Genomic DNA, 22,679 nt, shown 5'->3' on the forward strand with positions numbered 1-22,679 from the left:
GGCACAATCCTAATTAATGGACTAAGTATCAAGTAATGTTATACACTTAGGCGCATTTAATAGTATCCTCCCCATCTGAGTCGCTGCTATTATTTGTGTGGCCGAAGATGAACCAACTATTAATTTTATTTGTCATAAAGTTAGGTTGACAAGATAATAAAATTAATGGGTAAAACCTCCTCTTAAAATGTTTGAATTAGTATACGTCCACACTATCGTGGCATATGAAATTCACGGTGTTTTGAGGTGTTGGTAAATTTAAATTATATTGTTTGAGAAATCAATATTATTTTAAATTCTAAAGTTTTGACCAAATATTTTATTTTGTGATTTTCAGGATTTCAAAATGACTTTCAATCCTCTTACTATTATTTTAAAAGAAAATAAACTTACTAATCCAAATTATATTGATTGGAAATGGAACTTGTGCATTGTCTTAACTGTTGAAGAATACAAGTTCGTACTGTTTGAGGTCTTTCCTAGCGTGCCTGATAAGGATTCTAGTGAAGAGGAGATAGAGAGACATAGGAAATGGGTCAAGGCAGATGAGATGGCTCAGTGTTACATTTTGGCTTCTATGTCAAATATGCTGCAACATCAGCATCAGGCCATACCTACTGCCTATGACATGATGCTCAATTTCAAAGAACTTTTCGGACACCAGAATCGGACTGCCAGGCAGGAGGCCATGAGAAACTTAATGACGACCACCATAATTGAGGGGACACCCGTGAGGGATCATATCCTCAAGATGATGGCTCATTTGAATGAGATGGAAGTCCTTGGAGCTGAAATCGATGGGGAAACCCAGGTCGATATCATTCTGCAAACGATGCCCAAGAGTTTTGAGCAGTTCCGCCTGAACTACAACATGAACAAAAGGGTTTATTCGATGGTGGAACTTCTGACAGAACTCCAAGCGGCAGAAGGGCTATTTCGTCAAAGTTCTCAAGTTCACATTGCTGAAAACGTTTCTGCCTTTAAGCCGAAAGGCGGAAAGAAGAAGAAGAAACAAGTTAGTTCAACAAAGAAAGTGATTCAACCCCAAGGGACTGGGCCACAGGCAGGTGTGAAGAAGCTGAAGGGCAAGTGCTTCACATGCAAGTAGTCTGGACATTGAAAGGTGAACTGCCCTCGCAGAAAGGAGAATAATAAAGGTATATCTTATTCATTAGTTGTTGAAACATGTTTAGCAGTGTTATCTACCGGTACTAAGTGTATAGATACGGGAGCCACTGATTATGTCTGAAATTCATTGCAGGGGTTCCAGGAAACCAGACGACTACATGAAGGGGAGATCACCGTCTACATGGGCAATGTACGAGAGTGGTGACTGTTGTAGTGGGAGATGTTTATTTATCTTTTGATAGGAATAAAGCTTTGATTTTGAAAAATTATTTTTACATACCATGTTTTAGAAAGAACTTGATTTCAGTTTCTAAATTATTTATGGATGGATATTCAATTTCTTTTGATGACAAAGTGGTTGTCAAAAAAAATAGGGTGGTTATCTGTTCTGGTACGTTGGTTGACAATTTGTATACTCTTAATCCAATAATTCTCACGATGCAACAAATGGAAATTAATAACATATCTTCTAATTCTAATAAGAGAAAGTAACCTTTGAAAATGAACCAACCATATCTTTGGCATCTAAGGTTGGGTCATATTAACTTGAGTAGGATTCAAAGGTTAATAGTCGATGGACCTTTGGGTTCATTGGTAATGGAAAACTTCCCGACCTGCGAATCTTGCTTGGAAGGAAAAATGACCAAGAAGCCTTTTAAGGAAAATGGATATAGAGCCAAAGAAGTGTTGGAATTGGTTCATTCTGATTTGTATGAGCCTATGACTATCCAGGCAAGAGGTGGTTTCGAATATTTTGTCTCTTTTATAGATTGTTGGGATGTATACTATAAGCCTAACTTTCGTATGAACATCTGTTTTAAAATATTTTGAAATGAGAATCACTTTGGTCAAATGTCTGCATTTTATATTTATATATATGTCGATGCAATTGTCCATTTAATTTATATTGTAGATAACATGGTGTGTGGTGCTACACAGAAGATCATGTTATCAGTTCCTTATAAATTATAAATAGTAGCTCACAACCAAGATGGATTGGGACAAACCATTGGAACGGTTGTAGTGTAATTTGGTATTAGTTTGTCTTGACTATATAATTACAGTAGTACACTATGTGTGTATTGAGTAGGACCGTTTGAGGTTGTTTGATTTGTACTGACTACATAAAAGAACAGAACCTCTGTTATTATGGATGTGCGTCCTCTTAATCCCTATATAATTACAAGCACATATACTTAGTATTTATTTCTTTAACTTATCAATGGGTGAGATTTATTCGTTAAATCAATAGGCCTGATAAGTTGGGAGATCCATTTATATGGTGTGTTGTTGATTATAAAGGGAAAATGTGTCTTGTTTATTTAGATTGATGATGCCCCCTTGAGGAGCTCATAAGGATTATCATGTAAACTCTGTAGGTGGACTTGGTCTGACATGATAATAAAGTTGGGTGGTACTACTCTTGGAGTCAGATGTTAATTAAATGAGTTGTCAGTGACTTATTTAATTAACGGACATACGATATCTTAAACACAGGGAGATTAACGCACTCATAATAAGTAGGAGCTCATATTGTAATATGGGATTGGTGCGGTAGTTCAATAATGACCCTTTAGTGGTATGTGTTATTATTGATGAACTTGAGTTGAGTGTTCGGGTCGAACACAGGAAGCTCAAGTCCATCAGGAGGCCAAAACCAATTCCTCCTCTCAGTCCCTGTTGTAGCTTTTATATAAAGCCTCGCATCCACCCATCCATAACCGGGTTTGGTTTAACTTGGTTTGGTTTAATTTAACTTGGTTTAGTTTAACTTAACTTGGTTTGGTTTAACATAGTTTGTTTAGATTTTTCTAAACAAAATTTTGTTAATTTTTCTTTCCTTGTAACCGACGGCTAGTCTATAAAAAGGAGTAGGATGTGACCCATAAAACCTAACTTTCTATTGTCCTATAACTCCCATCTCTCCTTGTGGTTGCTGCCCCCTCTTCTCCTCCTAGAGTCGGCGACACAACCCCCTCTCCTCCTCCTTGTGGCTGGCGCCCTCTCCTCTCCTAGCTTAGGGGTCAGTACATCGAAGGCCTATGTGCTCAAGCGCAAGTTTACTAGTGGTCTCCTTTCCAAAGGTAGAGAACCCTATCTTATAGTTTATCAAGTACAAGCATAAATATTAATAAAATAAATACAACTTGTAATAAAAATACAAACAAACACTTTGTTGAGTCGATCCAGAAGTCTTGAGTGTAGTGCACCCTTCCTAGAGCTTCCTCGGTCGCAAAGCTTCACGTCGTAGCTTTCCTTTTGAGCGCACGAACTATGAGTAGTCAAAGAATAGATGTCTTGAATGTAGAGCTTCATTTCCTTTTATAGAGATCGATCAGATCCTTATCTGGGTCAACTTTTATCTGGATGAAGTCATATCTAGATGAAGTATATTTGGATAAAGTCATATCTGGATAAAGCAATATTTGGATCAAGCCTTATCTCTATCCACATCATCTGGTTTATCCTTATCCTCATCTAAATCATAAAGATGAACAAGATCTTTTACCATATCATCTTCCATATCAATATTTCATAACTTAGTAATTTGGATCGAATCCGTCTACCAAATAGCTGGTTCAATCTATTGAACTAGTTTGGGTCTGGTTCGATCCGAGTCAAGTCCAGTTCACCCATTTGAGTTTGTCTTCTCTCTGTTTTGTTTCCAACTCCAGGTTCCTGCAAAACAACCATATAAAACACAAACAAGCAATTTAGCCTATATCTATAAGTCTACCTGACCTACTAGACTTGCCTTTTACTTTGAGGTCCCTCCTCCAAGTCTACCACCTAAGTGTCAATCCCTTAGGATCAAGCTGCACTCCTGTAAGTCTACCTGACCTACTAGGCTTCATGCTTAAACCGTATCCAAGACTTTACTATAACATACGGTTACCTCCCCCTAGGATTTTCACTGTCTAGCTTCACTCACTAGAAATTCTACCACCTAGGGTTACCTCCCCCTAGGATTTCCACTGCCTAGCTTCACTCACCAGAACTTCCACCACCTAAGGTTACCTCCCCCTAGAATTTTTACTACCTAGCTTTACTCACTAAGACTTCCATCACCTAGGGTTACCTTCCCCTAGAATTTTTATTGTCTAGCTTCACTCACCAGGACTTCCACCACCTAGGGTTACCTCCATCTAGAATTTCTACTGCTTAGCTTCACTCACTAGGACTTACCCTTGGCTAACTAAGTTAGAGCTTTTCCTTGCTAATCATCTAGTCCTGATTAGACTTCTCTATAGGACCCTTAGTGGTCGGCTAGGAGGGGGGAGGGGTGAATAGCCTGCACAATAATAAACGAACCTTTCTCGATCTTTATAGCTTGACTAAATTAACATTTGCATAAAAGAAATTAAGAAGTAAACTAAAGATAGAGGCACATAAGAAATTACTTGGTTTACAATCAGGGGATTGCTAATCCAAGGAAGTTGAAAGCTCACTAAAATCTTCTCTGGGTGAAGAAGCCTCTTACAATAGTTAAATCTTATAACTACAAAGCTAAACTAAATTAGAATCGATTACAAGTGTTGATTTAATCTATTGGGATCAGAGCTACATTTATAGCCCTAGTTGGGACACTTGGAAAGGTTCCAGGTGCATTGAGGGGAATAAAATTTTATTCCTGTCACAATGGAACGCGTCACGTCGCTATGGGGTAAATTTTCAGGTTCAAGCACCCGAAGGGGTTTCTGGCGCCCGACCCAAAAGTCAACTTTTAGTTGACTTTTTGGTCTGGGTCTTTTTTTCTGGTTCTGCTCACTTGAGTCTGGATCTTCCGCTCCAGCTCCGCTAGCTTGGATGATTTCGGCCAACCGGAATAGGGCTCACCCAAATCTATTTTTCGACCTTCGAGCAATCTTTCGCTTCGGCTTCTTATCCCTCGGAAATGTCATGCACCTCTTTCTCGTCTGCGAGTATACTCTTCTGCAGTACCTCATCCCTCGGACGCACCAAGCCCGTCGACTCTCTTCCGTGCTGTCCTTCTCGCTAGCGGCGCCTTTCGCTCGATTTCCTATGCTCCTAAGTTCCTGTACACTTAGACACAAGGGTTAAAAATACAACAGGATCTAACTTAACTTAGTTAATCACATTAAAACTATCATGGGGTACTTACAATCTCTTCCTATTTGATGTGAGCAACCTAAGTTAAGTTAGGATAAATCAAATATAAACAACAGTAAGATAATGAATTTTACAAGTATAAATTATGCAAAAAAAAAAAAAAAATCTGACTCTCCCTAGACTTCACTAATTCTCCCCCTTTGATCACATTAAAATGGGGTAGTCCAAGAAAATAATTTGAAATAGAGTCCAAGGAAAAAAAAAACTAACTGATATCCAAAAGATTGAAATTTTAAATTTTAGATAAAGATGTTATTGTTTCAATTTTAAAAGTGTTTTTAGACTTAAAAAAATTCTAAAAATTTTATAATGGTTGAACGAACATATTTAAAGAAAATTTAAAATTTTTCACCAAAGATTAAAATTTATTTTAAGTAGAAATAAATTTATTTTAGCATAAATTCATATTTTACATTAAAAAATAACTAACAATAGTTGTTAACCTTGAAAAATCATGAAATATTTTCTAAGAATGTATAATAGTAAGTAATTTTCAAAAAAAAAGATCAATTTTAGAGAATTGAATTTTCAAAAAAAATTCATGTAAAAAATTTGCATTTGGATAAATGGTTCATAGAAAATTCAACAACGATAACAAAAATTAGAAAAATTTTCATAGATAGAGAAAAGGATAAAGTTTCAAAAAATAAATTTTGCAAAAAAATAGCACTGCAAGATATTTTTAAATCGAAGAATATGAATTTTGTAAGAAAAATTATAGAAAAATAGTACAATGATAAAAAAAATTGAAAATTTTTCTATAGATGAATATTGAAATTCTATTTATTAGAAAATTTAATATTAATCAATAATTTTTTTTTTATAGAAATTATGCAGAACTTTTTATTTGATAATTTTACTTTTTATTTGATAATTCTAAGCAAGAATATGAAATCAAAATAATAGCAACATGCATAATGATTTTTCAATTTAAGTATGATTTTGAAATCCAATATATATTCCTTTCAATTGGGTTAATCAAAAATTTCTTCGGAATATATTTTTGTGATATTCTTTTAACTTGGCTCTTATGAAATCTAAAATATTAATTAAGTCCTCGATCATATTTAAAATTTCTATCATTAGCATGTAGAAAATTTGAGCATGAATTATTTTTTTCTAGCATTCCAATTTTATCTTTTAATTTTGTATTTTCATTTATTAGTTTTTCAAATTCTTCTTTTAGGCATGTATGTTCTTTCTTTGACTTTATATACTTTGTTCTCTTTTTATATAATGATTTACTTAGCATTTACATAATTTTAAATAATTGCTCATGAGGACGCTTACTTACCTGATTTACCATATATTCGTCGGTAGACACTCCCCTTTCATTGTTGTTTTCTTCTGCAGTATCTCCCCCTTCATCGATGCTCTCAATACTCATTTCCGAGGTACTTTCGTCATCTTCGGGTAGGTACTTGGCAATTAGCGATGTTCCGATAATCTCCTTAGATCCGAATGCTTTTGAAGACGAGTCGGTATCCATAGCATAATCAGATTCTTCTTTCGTTGATTTTTCGTAGAGCTCCAAGAACTTTTCTCAAAGTTCTTTTGCACTTGGGTAGTTGCCGATTTTGTCCAGTTCTTGAGCAGGAAGAACAATCAGTAGGTGGAACTCGGCCTTACCATTTGCTATGTATTTGTCACGTTGTTTCTGAGTCCAAAGATTCTCCTTGAGTTCTTTTCCATCTTTACTTTTAGGGACATCAAAACCAAATTTCATAGAAAGCATTATATCAAAATTAGTTCAAAAAAATACCTCCATTTTTCATTTCCAGAATGGGAACTCCCCCTCAAACGTTGGCAGGTAGAGGCTTGGTCCGGGTATCTCTTTTGCTTCAATCGACGGCTAGTCCTACTAAAGCGTCCTTGCTTTGATACCAATTGTAAGACCCTTGGAGGTTGTTTAGATGGGGGTGAATAGCCTGCACAATAATAAATGAACCTTTCTTGATCTTTATAGCTTGATTAAACTAACACTTGTATAAAAGAAATTAAGAAGTAAACTAAAGATAGATACACACAAGGAATTACTTGGTTTGCAATCAAGGGATTGCAAATCCAAGGAAGTTGAAAGCACACTAAAATCTTCTCTGGCTGGAGAAGCCTCTTTCATCAATTAAATCTCACAACTACAAAGCTAAACTGAATTAGAATCGATTACAAGTGTTGATTTAAGTTACTAGGACCAGTGTTGTATTTATAGCCCTTGTCAGGGTGTTTAAAAGGGTTCCAAGCATCTGGAGGGGGATAAAATTTTATCCTCATCGTAACAGAACGCTCCATGTTGTGTTTGGCTAAATTTTCAAGTTTGGGAGCCCAGAGGGGTTCAGGGCGGCCAAACCCAAAAGTCAACTTCTAGTTGACTTTTTGGTCCCGGTCCTCCACTTCGGTTCCGTTCACTTGGGTTCGGATCTTCCACTCTAGCTCTGCTCGCTTGGGTGATTTCGACCATCGAGAATAGGGCTCACTCGAACCCATTTTTCGGCCTTCGAGCAGTCTTCCACTCCGGCTTCTCATCCCCCGGAAACACCGCGCTCCTTCTCATCCGCCAGCGTACTCTTCCACAGCACCTCGTCCCTCAAATGCACCGAGCCCGTCAACTCTCTTTCGTGTCCTCATTCTCGCTAGCTGTGTCTTTCGCTCGACTTTCTGTGCTCCTAAATTCCTACACACTTAGACACAAGGGTTAAAAATACAATAGGTCCTAACTTGACTTGGTTGATCACATCAAAACTACCATGGGGTACTTACATTCTCTCTTCCAAATATCAAGTCATGTTTAAATCAATCCATGGTTAAACTGACCAGACATAGGTACATTGTCAAATATCAAAACTCTAGAAGTTGATTGCACCAACAAGTAGATGTATATTGCATCTCTAAGGACTTAGAGGTAAGTATCTTAGAAGAACTTTTTCAACCTTCGAATTACATGAATCTAGATATGCAAGAATGACAAAAGAAATGGAGATAAACCATAATCTAGCACTGAGAGCCAACAAAAAAGATGAACCCAAGTCAGACTTATCCCTTGATGAAGATCAAGAAGCATATATAATAATAAAGTTTAAAAAGTTTTTTATTCTCTTGATTTTGTCTCAACTCTTTTGTGCCCAAATTATTTCATTTGTTCTACTTTTCTTTTCATTTAATTTTTATTCTTTTAATGATGTGAGCCAAGAAGAGGCATTGAAGGGAATTGGGGGACCCAGGACAAGGTCCAAGACTAAGAGAATGAAGCAAGCTTTGGAAGGATTAATAATGGGGCTCAAGGAAAAAGAGGATCAATGCACAATGGAGGCAACAACTAAATGGATTACATTCCTTTAACCTGAAAGTGAAATTGAACCAACATGAGGACTATTTTTGTATGCATTTGGGAGGGGGGTTCTAAAGTGATTTTTTGTTGTCCTTTGTGGGTTTTTAATGCATGTTTTGAGAGTTCCTAAGCTAGTATTAAATACCATGTATGCATGGTTGCATTAGTGGATAATTAATACCATGTATACAAGCATGATATTTACTGCATAATTAGTGCATAATGGATCTTAGGGGATGTTAAATAGGAGAACTCTTGTATGGAAAAGCATGTGTGAGTTTGAATAAAAATTTGAGTTTCTCTTTCATGAGAGTTTCTTTTTAGTTCTTAGGCAAAGAACTAATTCTGATCTTATCAAGGCAACTTGTGGCGATCAAACCCCATGACTTATCATTCACCTTCTCATCTTGCTTGAGTGTGACGTCAATACCCTTTCCCAAGCTGAATTTCAAGGTGATCCATTTACAAGGTTCTTTATCATTTGGTATCAGAGCCTTGGCTCCTTGATTTTCAGGTTTGTGTCTTGTTTTCATCTTTGTTCTTGTCCATCTTTGTTGATCTCTCCATCACTATCTGTCATAAATTTCTGTTCACTATTTTGGTCCTCAACTAAAAAAAAAAGCAAGAAAAATTGGAAAAAAAATCATTAGAGTCATTGGTTTCTGATTAAAAAAAGGAGGATTTGTGAATTGAAAGAACTCAATATTCTTTCTTTGTGAAATCTAAATTCAAAGATATTCCTTTCATTGCTCTTGATCATTGCTGAATTTCTTGTTTTATCCATTTATTTCTCTTGTTCTACTCATATTTTTCTTGTTGGTTTCTTGTTCAATTGATTGTCTACTTGTTGTCTTGAGAAAGACATTGATAAGGTTCTTTCCTTAAGATCTTGTAAAGAAAACTGAGTGGATAAATTTGAGTGCAACCACGTGAGTAGAGTGGTGAGGCCCTTCTAACATTTCTTTTGTACTTTTCCTTGTCATCTTCTTTTGTTGCAAGCATGAGTGAGGAAAGATCACCTCATTCCCCTAGGTGAGATCTTAATAGGCTTCAAATAGAGGCACTTACTCAGAAATTTGAGAGAATCCTTCAAAGACAACTTGAAGAATTATACGAAAGGATGGATCGACTTGAAAGAGAAATAGTTTCCAACCATGGGGGCAATTCTAATCATGAAGACTCTCATCAAAGTGACCCATTCTATGATCCACCAAGAGAAAGAAGGAGGCATGAAGGGGGAAGAAGATGTGAAAGAGGAGGTAGAGACCATAGACGAGAAGATGATCTAGGAGGTGTGAAAGTCCAGATACCTTCCTTCCAAGGGAGGAATGACCCCGAAACATATCTTGAGTGGGAGATGAAAATAGAGCAAATCTTCTCATGCCATAATTACAATGATGCAAAGAAAGTAAAGGTGGCTGCCCTTGAGTTCACCGATTATGCCTTAATTTGATGGGATCAATTGCAAAAGGAGAGAAGAAGGTATGGAGAGTATCCTATCAACACTTGGGACGACATGAAGACTTTGATGAGAAGGAGATTTGTGCCTTCCCACTACCACAGGGAATTGCACAACAAATTGCAAAGACTCACCCAAGGGAGTAGGAGTGTGGATGATTACTACAAGGAGATGGAGGTGGCTTTGATTAGGGCCAATATTGTGGAGGATAGGGAAGCTACCATGGCTCGGTTTCTCAATGGCCTAAACCGAGATATTGGAGATATTGTGGAGTTACAACATTATGTGGAGTTTGATGACTTAGTGCATCAAGCAATGAAAATAGAGCAACAATTAAAGAGAAAGGATGTTATGAAGAAATCATCTTCTCCAAACTACTCTTCAAGTTGGAAGGACAAGCCAAAGAAGGAGGGTTCTTCTTCAAATTCTAAGGAGCCAGCAAGCATTAAGAAGCTTATTCCTACTATCTCTTCTTTCACTTCTAAGAGTAGGGATATCAAGTGTTTTAGGTGTTTGGGAAAAGGTCATATTGCATCCGAATGCCCGAATAAGAAGACTATGGTGGTGAGGGATAATGGGAGTATCTCTAGTGAAGAAATTTCTTCTCATTCCTCTTCCTCAAGCAATGAGGGAAATGATGGAGCAGCCTATGTGCAAGATGGAGATCTCTTGGTGGTTAGGAGATTATTGAGAAGTCAAGCCAAGGAGCATGAGGAGGACCAAAGAGAAAATATTTTTCATATCCGTTGCCTTATTCAAGGTAAAACATGCTCTATGATCATTGATGGTGGAAGTTGTACCAATGTGGCAAGCACTAGGTTGGTCACCAAACTCAACCTCAAGACTACACCACATGCAATATTATATAAACTCTAATGGCTAAGTAATAGTGGTGAATTGGTAGTGAACTAGCAAGTGTTGATTAATTTCTCCATTGGCAAATATGAAGATCAAGTTTTATGTGATATTGTGCTTATGGAGGCAAGCCACATTCTTCTTGGAAGACCTTGGTAGTTTGATAGGCGAGCTCACCATGATGGATTCTCTAACAAGTTCTCTTTTGTCCACAATTCTCGTAAAGTTACACTTATACCATTATCACTTAGGGAGGTTTGTGAGGATCAAATAAAAAAGAGAGAAAAAAGAGAAAAAAAAAAAAAGAGCGAGAGCTTAAGAAAAAGGAGTGTGTGAAAAAAAAATACTTGATTTTGAGGACAAAATTCAAAAGAAAAGAGAGAATGAGGAAAAGAAAGAGAGAAAAATAGAAAATGTGTTTACAAAAGGAAGTGAGGTGAAGAAAGCTTATTTGACAAGGAAGCCTATATTTCTTCTTTTGTGTAAGGAAACTTGCTTGGAATCTAATACTAACTTCTTGCCTAGTGATGATGTTATTTTGCAGGATTTTGAGGATGTGTTTCCTAAGAAAGTACCTCATGGTTTACCACCAATGAGGGAGATTGAATACCAAATAGACCTTATTCCTAACACTTCTCTGCCCAATAGGCTAGCTTATAGGAGCAACCCTCAAGAAACAAAGGAGATACAAAATCAAGTGGAGGAGTTATTACAAAATGGATGGGCTAGAGAAAGTTTAAGTCCTTGGGCTGTACCTATAATTTTGGTGCCTAAAAAGGATGGATCATGGAGGATGTACACTGACTGTAGAGCAATCAACAACATCACAATTTGTTATAGACATCCTATCCCTAGACTTCATGATTTGCTTGATGAATTACATGGTGCTTGCTTCTTTTCTAAAATTGATTTGAAAAGTGGGTACCATCAAATTAGGATAAGGGAAGGGGATGAATGGAAAACAACTTTCAAAACCAAATATGGATTATATGAATGGTTGGTAATGCCTTTTGGGTTAACTAATGCACCAAGCACTTTTATGAGGCTTATGAACCATGTCTTACGAGAATTTCTTGGAAAATTTGTGGTAGTATACTTTGATGATATTTTGGTATATTCCAAGAGTTTTGTTGAGCATATTGCACATCTCCAATCTGTCTTGCATGTCCTTAGAAAGGAAAAACTATATGCTAACTTGGAAAAGTGTTCTTTTTGCACTAATCATATGGTTTTTCTTGGTTTTGTCATAAGTTCTAAAGGAGTGCAGGTTGATGAAGGGAAAGTTAAGGTCATTAGAGATTGGCCAACTCCTAAAACTGTGAGTGAGGTTAGGAGCTTCCATGGGTTGGCAAGTTTCTATAGGAGGTTTGTGAAGGACTTCAGCATAGTGGCAGCACCCCTAAATGGAATTGTTAAGAAAAACATGGGTTTTAGATGGGGAGAGAAACAAGAAAATACATTTCAAACACTTAAGGATAAACTCACACATGCACCCATTCTTGCTTTACCTTAATTTTCCAAATAATTTGAAATTGAATGTGATGCATCTCATGTGGGTATTGGGATTGTTTTACTTCAAGATGGTCATCCCATTGCATATTTTAGTGAAAAATTAAGTGGCGCCACTCTCAACTATTCCACTTATGATCTAGAATTGTATGCACTTGTTAGAGCATTGCAAACATGACAACATTATCTTTTGCCTAAAGAATTTGTCATTCATAGTAATCATGAATCTTTGAAGTATTTGAAAGGGCAAGGGAAGCTCAACAAAATGCACGCCAAATGGGTCGAATTTCTTGAAAAAATTCCTTATGTGATTAAGCATAAGCAAGGAAAGGTAAATGTTGTAGCAGATGCACTTTCAAGAAGGTATAACTTGTTAGCTACACTTGAAACTAAATTGCTTGACTTTGAACATATTAAGGAATTGTATGTACATGATAATGAGTTTTCCCAATTATATGCTGTGTGTGAAAAGAATCACAAAATGAATTTGTTAGGCATGACAACTACTTGTTTAAGAATAACAAACTTTGTGTGCCTAGAGGATCCATGCGTAAATTGCTAGTTAGGGAAGGGGGGGGGGGGTTTAATGGGACACTTTGGGGTTCAAAAGACCTTAGAAATGCTGCTTGAACATTTTCATTGGCCACACATGAAACATGATGTGCAAAAATTTTGTGCACGGTGCATTGTGTGTAGAAAAGAAAAATCTAAGACATTACCTCATGGACTTTACACGCCTTTTCCTATTTCTAATTTTCCTTGGACTGACTTGTCTATGGATTTTGTTTTAGGGCAACCACGCACTCAAAAAGATAAGGACTCCATTTTGTGGTAGTTGATAGATTCTCCAAGATTTCACACTTCATACCTTGCAACAAAGTGGATGATGCAACTCATGTGGCAGATTTGTTTTTTCAAAGAGGTGGTAAGACTTCATGGCATGTCTAGGAGCATTGTTTCAGATCGTGACACCAAATTTTTAAGCTATTTTTGGAGGACCTTATGGAACAACTTGGGAACAAAACTTCTTTTCTCCACCACATGCCACCCACAAACTGACGGCCAGACTAAGGTGGTAAATAGGACACTTTCTACTCTTCTTAGAATAATTATTAAGAAGAACATTAAGTCTTGGGAAAAATATTTACCTCATGTTGAATTTACTTATAATAGGGTGGTCCATTCTACTACTCAATTTTCTCCTTTTGAGATTGTTTATGGGTTCAATCCACTAACACCTCTTGATTTGTTTCCTTTACCTAACACTTCTTCTTTAGTTCACAAGGTTGGTAAAACAAAGGCAGAATATGTGAAGAAGCTTCATGAGCAAGTTAAAGCTCAAATTGAGAAGAAAATGGAGCAATATGCAAATCGAGCCAATAAAGGGAGAAAAAGAGTTGTCCTTGAACCCGGTGATTGGGTGTGGGTTCATATGAGGAAGGAAAGGTTTCCTACCCAAAGGAAATAAAAACTTCAACCAAGAGGAGATGGACTATTCCAAGTATTGGAAAGAATTAATGACAATGCTTACAAAATTGATTTGCCCGATGAGTATGGTGTTTGTGCATCATTTAATGTGACTTATTTGAGTCCTTTTGATGTAGGTGATGAAGACCTAAATTCGAGGACGAATTCACCTAAAGAAGGAAGGAATGATGTGAGCCAAGAAGAGGCATTGAAAGGAATTGGGGAACCCATGACAAGCTCCAAGACTAAGATAATGAAGCAAGCTTTGAAAGACTTAATAATGGGACTCAAGGAAAAAGAGGATCAATGCACAATGGAGGCAACAACTAAATGGATCACATTCCTTCAACCTGAAAGTGAAATATAACCAACATGAAGATCATTTCATATGCATTTTTTTTGGGGTTGGGGGGGGGGGGGGGGGGGGGGTCCTCTGGTCCCCAAAGGCTGGACGAATTCATGGTCCAACCTTTGCATTGATAGAGGCCAATAGGCCCCCACCTATTAACAGGTGGGGGTCATTACCTCTCACCAATCCCCTTGTCCTGATCCAGGAGCGGACCAGGACAAGAGGACCAGAGGATCCAGGAGGGTTCTAAAGTGATTTTTTGTTGTCCTTTGTGGGTTTTTAATACATGTTTTGAGAGTTCCTAAGCTAGTATTAAATACCATGCATGCATGGTTGCATTAGTGGATAATTAATACCATGGATGCAAGCATAATATTTATTGCATAATTAGTGCATAGTGGATCTTAGGGGATGTTAAATAGGAGAACTCTTGTATGACAAAGCATGTGTGAGTTTGAATAAAAATTTGAGTTTCTCTTTTGTGAGAGCCTCCTTCTAGTTCTTAGGCAAAGAACTAATTTTGATCTTATCAAGGTAACTTGTGACGATCAAATCCCATGGCTTATCACTCACCTTCTCATCTTACTTAAGTGTGGCGTCAATATCCTTCCCCAATCTGAATTTCAAGACGATCCATTTACAAGGTTCTCAAAGAGTATAAGATATTTTTTCTATCTCTCTAAGATTTTTGGGAAGAGAAAAAATGAACTGACTCAACGATCATAGATTACAGAATACAAATTGAGATTCAAAGCCACAAGATCTTAGCATTGCTCTTCTTGATTATTTCAATTGTTTTTATGTTTCCATTACATGTTAATCATGATTATAAAATCTAACAAGTAAACAAAATAATCAACTATTTACTCCATCAAATCTCATTGACTATCCAACAATACATGCCCACCTTAAATCATATTACCAAGTCTTTGAAATAATATTTTTCAAACCCAACCATAAAACTCATTGAAATGACCGTAAAAAGGATATAAATTAAACAGTTTTTTTTTAAAAAAAAATATAGATCAGACTTTAACATTTTCCCTATTTTCCATTAAAAATTTACTTATGTTTATGATCCCAAACATGGTAATCAAACAAAGCACTTAACCATTTTAAAGATTACGATGAAGCCAATTTTATAAAAATAATTTAAATATCTAAGCTCCTCGATTAACCGTGGAGTTAAACGGCCTTCTTCTTTAATTTCCTTATTAAATAAATCAGGTCTACATAACTACCATATATTTATAAATATTTTTCTTTTAAATATAATACTAACTATAAAATACTAGACTTTTGGATCATCTATCGTAAATATTTTATGACGACTATAAAATAACTATAAAATCGAATATTTTATGACGACTATAAAATCGAATATTTTATGACGACTTTTAAATCGAATTGATCATTCCAGATTCAATTACTACCTAATTCTTTTTCTTATTAAATAAATCATGCCACTGTATTATATGACGAGATGAATTTCAATTAGGATTTACTTAGTTGTCTGGACTATTTTTTACGGTCCAGAGGATGATCCTTTTGTATATATTGATGAGGATAAATGATCTCTATCAATTTTATAAGTGAAGGTTATCAATCTAATATATGTAAAGGGTTCATCTATCAAAAAAATGATCTAGAAAATCTACTCTCCTAGTTGGGGGACGACACCTGAGATTATTAAAAAAAAAACAAATCTGCCCTTATAGCTTCTAGCTAATTAATGGAAATACGTCTCCGGATTATGATGATGAGATGCAAAACTTATTATTTTTTAGCTAATTAATGAAAACGTGATCACGGGTTAAATCAGTATGAGTAGGATATTATAAATACAAAAACGCATCCATAAATCCAAACTATATTTCATCAAGATAATTTTAAGAAGGTAATTTCTTGGATGACAAATTTGTAATGCACTTGCTAATTATTATTATTATTATTATTATTATTATTATTATTATTATTATTAGACCTTTGATTAATAGATAATCGATCCAGTCCTGTCATAAATTAACACGTGCTTGTAAACGGTCTAATAGTCTAGTATCTCATATTTATCTTACCGTAATTGAGAATTAAAAACAAAATAGACCCGAAGTCGGATTTATCCCGCCTCAACTCTGTTCAACATCTGTCGAGTACTATTGAATCCGTCAAGCCGTTAAACTTTAAAAAAAACATATAATTTAATTAGTTATTATTATAATATATTTTATATTATATAATATAAATATTAAACATATATATATATACACACGGGGGTTTAAATTCGTTTCAAACATACGGGGCCGAATTTAACCCGGTCATCCGTAACAGCATGCCCAACACACTCTTTTTATTATTTGGTTAGTGATTCACTGAACTCCCACAGCTTCCTCGCCAATGCTTCGTCTGTGGCCTTGGCAGTCGGCTTCTCGATGTTGCAGTCGGCGAAATACTTCCCGCTCACTCTCTTCACGCTCGGGTGCAGCGCCACATAGCACGTTGTGGCCGCGCCCTGCGGTATGCTCTTCCACAGCACGCAAGTGAAAGCCCTCAGCAAAGCTGCAGCCAAAAGAGCAGATTTCAAGTCTAAGCACAAAAAGCAGACACGACTTGCCCTGGCTGTAAATCCAACAAGGAACGTAACGTACTGACGAACACGACGGAGTGCCTCATCAAGTTTGTTTTAATCAGGCCGGGATGAACAGCGTTCGCGGTCACATTCGCTCCTTCTTCCTTTAAGCGCCTTGCGAGCTCGGTGGCATGCAATATGTTGGCCAATTTGGACTGCCCGTACGCTAATTTATCGTTGTATCTGAGGAAACAAGATGGAGATTAAACAGATATATCTCGAGAGAGAAGAGTCGTGAACCTCGCCCGGAACGTGTTTGCCGAAATGCCAGTGTCAACTTACGACTTCTTGTCGTTGATTTTGTCGAACCGGATTCCTTCTCTGTATGTCATCATGTGAGCTGCGGATGAAACATTCACGATACGGCCCTCGACTCCTGACGTCTCCGCCGTGCTTTTCATCTTCTCAAGAAGTAGTTTAGTCAGCAGGAAGTGACCTGAAATCCAAAGCAAGACACTTGAAGATGATTAAAATCGGAGAAGGTGAAGGAGAAGCTAGCGCGTACAAACCGATGTGATTCGTAGCAAATTGCATCTCTATTCCATCCTCTGAGAGCTGGTAAGGGCAGTTCATAACACCGGCATTGTTTCTGGGTGCACACGCAAAAATCAAATTTTTATCCAAACGCAGAAGCAGCACTAAAAAAAAAAAGAGGGGATGTGGCTACATCAAAATGTTGAGAGGGAGATTCATGGCGAGGAACTTGTCGGCGAAGGCCCGAACAGACTTCTGCGAGCTGAGCTCGAGGTCGATGATGTCCACCCTGGCGGACGGAACGTCGTGCAGGATGTTCTGCTTCACGGCTCTAGCGGCTTCGAAGTTCCTCGCGCCGATGATGACGTGGGCGCCTCGGAGGGCCATCACCCTCGCCGTCTCTGCTCCGATGCCGCTACTTCCGCCTGGATATCGTTATCACAAGGAGCAAGCCTGAGAAAGGCGGCGGATTGAGATTGAATTAGAAGCTGAGGACGATACCGGTGACGATGACGGTGAGATCGGAGGCGTCGATGCCTTCGGTGACCTGCTCGGCAGTGGATTTGGATCCGAATCCGCTCGGGCCGGGGATGCCGGTGGCTTCCCTGAAGTATCCCATGCCTCCGATCAACTTTTCCCTTCTGTCTCTGAGATCTGCACTGCATGCGCCGGAGACGACGCTGGGATTTATAAGCGTCGACGTGAAATTTGATAAATATTTTTTGGGGGGCTCGTGTTCCATGTTTTAATAGTATTTTTATGAAGATCGGAACGACGATATACGATTCTAGAAATTTGTTGGTGTTCTGGAGGCCTCTGCAATTATTGAATTGGGGGAAGACGGAGGAATACAAACAAACAGAAGCTTCTTGTGAACGACTCGACTCGATCCTTCTCGTCAGAGTTTGGCTTGCAACTCTTTTCTTGTAAATTTTTTTTCCATAGAAACTTTTCATCGATCACGATGAATCTAGAAGTACCGATCGGCCCATTGGAAGAAAATACTATAATGCGTGGTAATTAAGAATTAAATCATGAATATTTGAGAAATTAGATGGACGTCCTCTCATAGTCCGAGAGACGCTTTTCTGGTCAATGATGATGATCCCTTCGGCTTCCACGTTATTACTATAAAATTATTTCTCGAGATTTCGATGCGTAAGCTGTTGAAGTAATTTGTGACTAATTTTTATCTCCTCAGGCACCATAGGAATTCATTGGAAGAGTCTGCATCTTTATATAGTTTGAATGTATATTTTATTCTCTAATTTTGAATGACCCAGACGACAATGTTAAAGTAACCTTTATTTAGTTCACTTGTTTGAGCTATTTGATTTCTTTAGTAAATATTATTTTTATAAAAGAATGAAATCTCAGGAGTAATGTTCTTAGTTAATCTGTTAGGTAATGACAAGCAATAATATATTCATCCACTTATGCTCTATTAATTACTCCATAGGTCTAAACACTACAAAAATTAGCTAGAATAACGATAGAATTTTTCATCGGTATTCTCCGATAGAAATCATGTTTCGTCAACGAATACCGACGAAATGCGAGTTCCATTAGGAAAATCTGACGGAACACAATTTTCGTTGAGAAAATTTTAATTGTAAGGCAAAAGCGTGGTGTCTACCAACAGAATATATTCTGTTAGGAAGATCAGTGAATTACCGATAGAAATTATATTCCGTCGGTAACCTCTAATAAAATTAGGGCATAGGTGTAATTTTCCCTTACGTGCTCATTTCTTTCCTCTGTCGGCGATTCTTGGGTAAGCCCTTGTCGTATCTCCCTCAAATAAAATACCAGTCGCGTGTTGGTGGCTTCGACGACCGCCAATCGCGTGCTAGCAGTTGCCAGCCGCTTGCTGGCAGCTGCCAGTCGCATGTTGGTCACTTCACTCGCCGAGTGGCTTTGTCGGTCACCACCTTTCCCGGCTGGCAGTGTGGTCATGACTGGCTGCGTGGTCGCGGCCGGGGGCTTGGCCAGCCACTAGCTCGCGTCCGACAACTTGGGTTGCCATAGGTTGCCCAACCGCTAACTTAATCCTTTCGTGAATTTGTACTATCTTGTTATTGTCTGTTATTAATTTTAGCTCTAATTTTTCAAGTATATTATACTTGTTGCTCTTCTCGGACTGTACTACTCATTTTCATATATAATTTATTTACATCTAAGATAATTTTAGACATCGTTTCTTTGTTATTTTGTGATTTAGATTGATACATATTAAGTTCAATGCATGGTTTCAAAAATTATATTTTTAATTCTCAATTGAATAATTTTAACAACTCATGTACTTTGTAACAAAATGTATGAAATTGTATTCTCATTAAGTATGAATAAAGCTGGGATGTACAATCGATTAAAAAATAAATTTATTAGAGATGATTTTATTACTGAAGTTAAAGAATTTGTGAACTTTGCTAAAAGTCATCCAGAATATATGAATAGTGCTGAATTATGGTGTCCGTGTAATTATTCGAAATGTAGAAATAGAGCCTTCCATGATGATGATACCGTGAAAGTACATATTGTTGGATCGAATGAGTGTGATAAGGGGGGGGGGGGGGGGGGGGGGGGAATATCGTACTTTTAAAACTTTTCTTTTACTCGTTAAAAATAAAGTCATGCAACGAAAAAATAAAGAATAGTTCGATTACTTGATTCGGAGCCTAGGTCGACTTCTACTCCAAGGTCCGCGATCCTTGACCGCACCGATGGGCAATCCACTAAAACCCTCCTTTCCGAAATCCTCAAAAAAAAACAGATCGTACAAATACAAATAGAAGATAGTAACAAACTACTATCTTCTTTTAAATCAAATACAATGCAAGCTTTAAATAATTATACCGACAAGAGTAGAAGAAGCTCGGTCGGCTGGATGGAGTTGCTTGCTTGAAGATGTGCAGAAGACTTGTGGCACGAGTAGCTTGTGCAGAGATGAACTTTGAATTGATCAGAATCCGTATTTCAGCCTCGGACCTCGAGCTCTCTTTTATAAGAATTGTCGACGTTCAGTCGACCGATCCCAGGGTTCGGTCCACCGAACCAGCTCCCTTCCTTCTTGGCTCAGACTGATGCTGATTCGATCTTCGGTAATTAATGACCATTAAGGGTTTGGTCGATCAATCCCTCTATTTGGTCGACCGAACAGGATCCTTCCCTGTTCGTCGAGATTTATCGAGATTTGCATTTACTGTGCCTTTAATATTGAATGCTCGGTCCACCGATCCTCTAGTTCGGTCGACTAATCAGTGTAGTTTCCTTCGCTGCTGATCGTTGCTGATTGAATTGATCTGTGCTGAGTCATCCTGGTTCGGTTGACCGATCCGGTTGAACCTGCAATACAGAGTTAAATAAAGTATCCATGCAACACAAAAGTTAGCATGATAATATATAATGCATGAGTAATATTAGACAGTAGAACTGTCTTGATCTCAACTTTGAAACCTTCCCGGTTTCTTCAGTTAAATCAGCAACCTTAGGTTGTTCCCTTCAGGAATTCGACCTCTCTGTCGCTCCTCCATTTGTTTACCTGAACATATTTGCCAAACATTGATCCTCTAGATCTTGTTTGGACTTTTCACTTAGCCTTGATCGACTCGCTAGGACTTTTATCTTGATCTTCGGTCCTCCAAACCACTCGATCACACCGCCAAGCATCGGGTCCTCTCGACCCACTTAGACTTTCACCCGGGTTCCACGATTTGCTAAGACTTCTCTTATCTAGCCTCCAACTAGGTCTTCCGCGGTTGAGTAAACAGCCTGCAACTTAGTCAACTTGTTAGATCACAACAAGACTTAACTTGAACCTTTGACAACATCAAAACCAAGGTTTGATCTGGTGTAACGAGCACCAACAATCTCCCCCTTTTTGATGTTTGGCAACCAAGGTTCAAAGTTAAGTTAAAAAGTACAGAAATAAATAAGCAAGCATTTTCACTCTCCTCCTAAGTTGAATATCTCCTCCTAAATTCACTATCTTTCCCCCTTTGACAACATCAAAAATAGGGGAAGCTTTAAAAAGAAAAGCATAAGCCAAGTACCTTTAAAAATTTAGAGGGAAAGGTTTTAAATTTTGAGAAATTATAGGTCAAAAAAATATCTAAGGATGAGAATTTTGAACACTTTGTAAGGTTTGAAAAGTTTCAAGACATTGAATTTGAAAAGCGAAGCCAAATTTTGAAAAATCGTAAAGTGAAAGATTTGAAAAGTATAAATATAGCAAAGGTATAGTTATTTTAAAGAAAATAATATGAACATTTGAGTGCAAAGTTTAAATTATTAAAATTTTAACAAAGTTAATATTTTAAAAATTTGGTAAAGTAAAGTTTTAGCTAGACAAAAATTTTAGAAAAATAAAGATAAAATTTGAAAAATTAGTTAAGGAAGTAAATTTGAATAAACTTTTCTAAATTCATAAGCTCCCTCTAAAATTGATAACTCCTAAAAGTCCAAGCATGATTTAAGAACTAAAAAGAAAGTTCTTATGATGAAATGTCCAACCTTAGTACAATGTTAACTACCATAAGATAGTAGCTATTGACTCAGGTTGGTCAATTTGAACATTTAGGACTAATTAGGTTATTACTAGCTAGTAAACTCAAATTGATCAATGTACATTTTTTAAAGCCCAGATTTATAGCGATGTACTGACATAAGCATCTGAAATCTTAGGCTAAGTCCTAAGCATCCCACCCATTCTAGGTTATACAAGCAAGGGATCCTATTGTGCTTGTGAGATGCTAGCTCCTAAAACTATAGGATGATGCAATTCTACGGTAGGATCTAGGCTACTCCAGAAAGAGAAAAATATTTTGAAAGAATTTTGGAAAACAAAATTTTGAAAGGGGAAGGTTTACAAAATTAATTTTGAAAAACTACTAAGTAATAATTTTCAAAAACATGTTAAGAAGCCTACTCTATAAAACACATTCCTAATTGTCTTCTTAAGTTACTAAATTCAACTTCAAGTAATTGTTTAGTAAAAATATCAGCTAAGTTTGATTTTGATTCAATATAGTTAAGTTCAATATTTCCTTTGGAGATATAATTCCTTATGAAATGATGTTTAACTTCTATATGTTTAGTCCTAGAGTGATGTACTGGATTTTTAGTTAGATTTATAGAACTTATATTATCAATGTAAGTTTTTACATTCTTATATTCAAGATTAAAGTCTTTTAAGGTATGGAACATCCATAGAAATTGAGCTACGCATTCGCCCATTGCTATGTATTCGGCTTTAATGGCAGATAAGGCAACACAATGTTGCTTACGACTAAACCAACTAACTAAAGATGATCCTAGCAATTGACATCCTCCACTAGTACTCTTTCGGTCTAACTTA

The 22,679-nt window shown here is 37.0% G+C and overlaps 1 protein-coding gene across 1 annotated transcript; it reads right to left on the reverse strand.

Moving 5' to 3' along the window:
• Nucleotides 1-16,429: 16,429 nt before the first annotated feature.
• Nucleotides 16,430-18,295, reverse strand: LOC122001905 (short-chain dehydrogenase TIC 32 A, chloroplastic-like). Its single transcript, XM_042556888.1, has 6 exons — nucleotides 17,825-18,295; nucleotides 17,517-17,748; nucleotides 17,359-17,438; nucleotides 17,132-17,285; nucleotides 16,869-17,032; nucleotides 16,430-16,779 (listed from the first exon to the last, which is right to left on the reverse strand). Exons 1-6 carry the CDS (start codon nucleotides 18,063-18,065, stop codon nucleotides 16,574-16,576), a joined length of 1,077 nt encoding a protein of 358 aa, XP_042412822.1. The 5' UTR covers nucleotides 18,066-18,295; the 3' UTR covers nucleotides 16,430-16,573.
• Between the last annotated feature and the right edge of the window lie 4,384 nt (nucleotides 18,296-22,679).

Source organism: Zingiber officinale, chromosome 7A (genome assembly GCF_018446385.1).
Source record: "Zingiber officinale cultivar Zhangliang chromosome 7A, Zo_v1.1, whole genome shotgun sequence".
In the NCBI taxonomy this organism is placed as follows: domain Eukaryota; kingdom Viridiplantae; phylum Streptophyta; class Magnoliopsida; order Zingiberales; family Zingiberaceae; genus Zingiber; species Zingiber officinale.

What these genes read in the sequence shown, in the direction of transcription:
- LOC122001905 (XM_042556888.1), bottom strand. Translation starts at nt 18,065, where the DNA reads ATGGAACACGAGCCCCCCAAAAAATATTTATCAAATTTCACGTCGACG. An exon ending in ATTTGCTACGAATCACATCG is followed by an intron (nt 17,286 to 17,358) that starts GTTTGTACGCGC and finishes TTTGGATTTCAG; the next exon opens with GTCACTTCCTGCTGACTAAA. An exon ending in GCACTCCGTCGTGTTCGTCA is followed by an intron (nt 16,780 to 16,868) that starts GTACGTTACGTT and finishes TTTTGGCTGCAG; the next exon opens with CTTTGCTGAGGGCTTTCACT.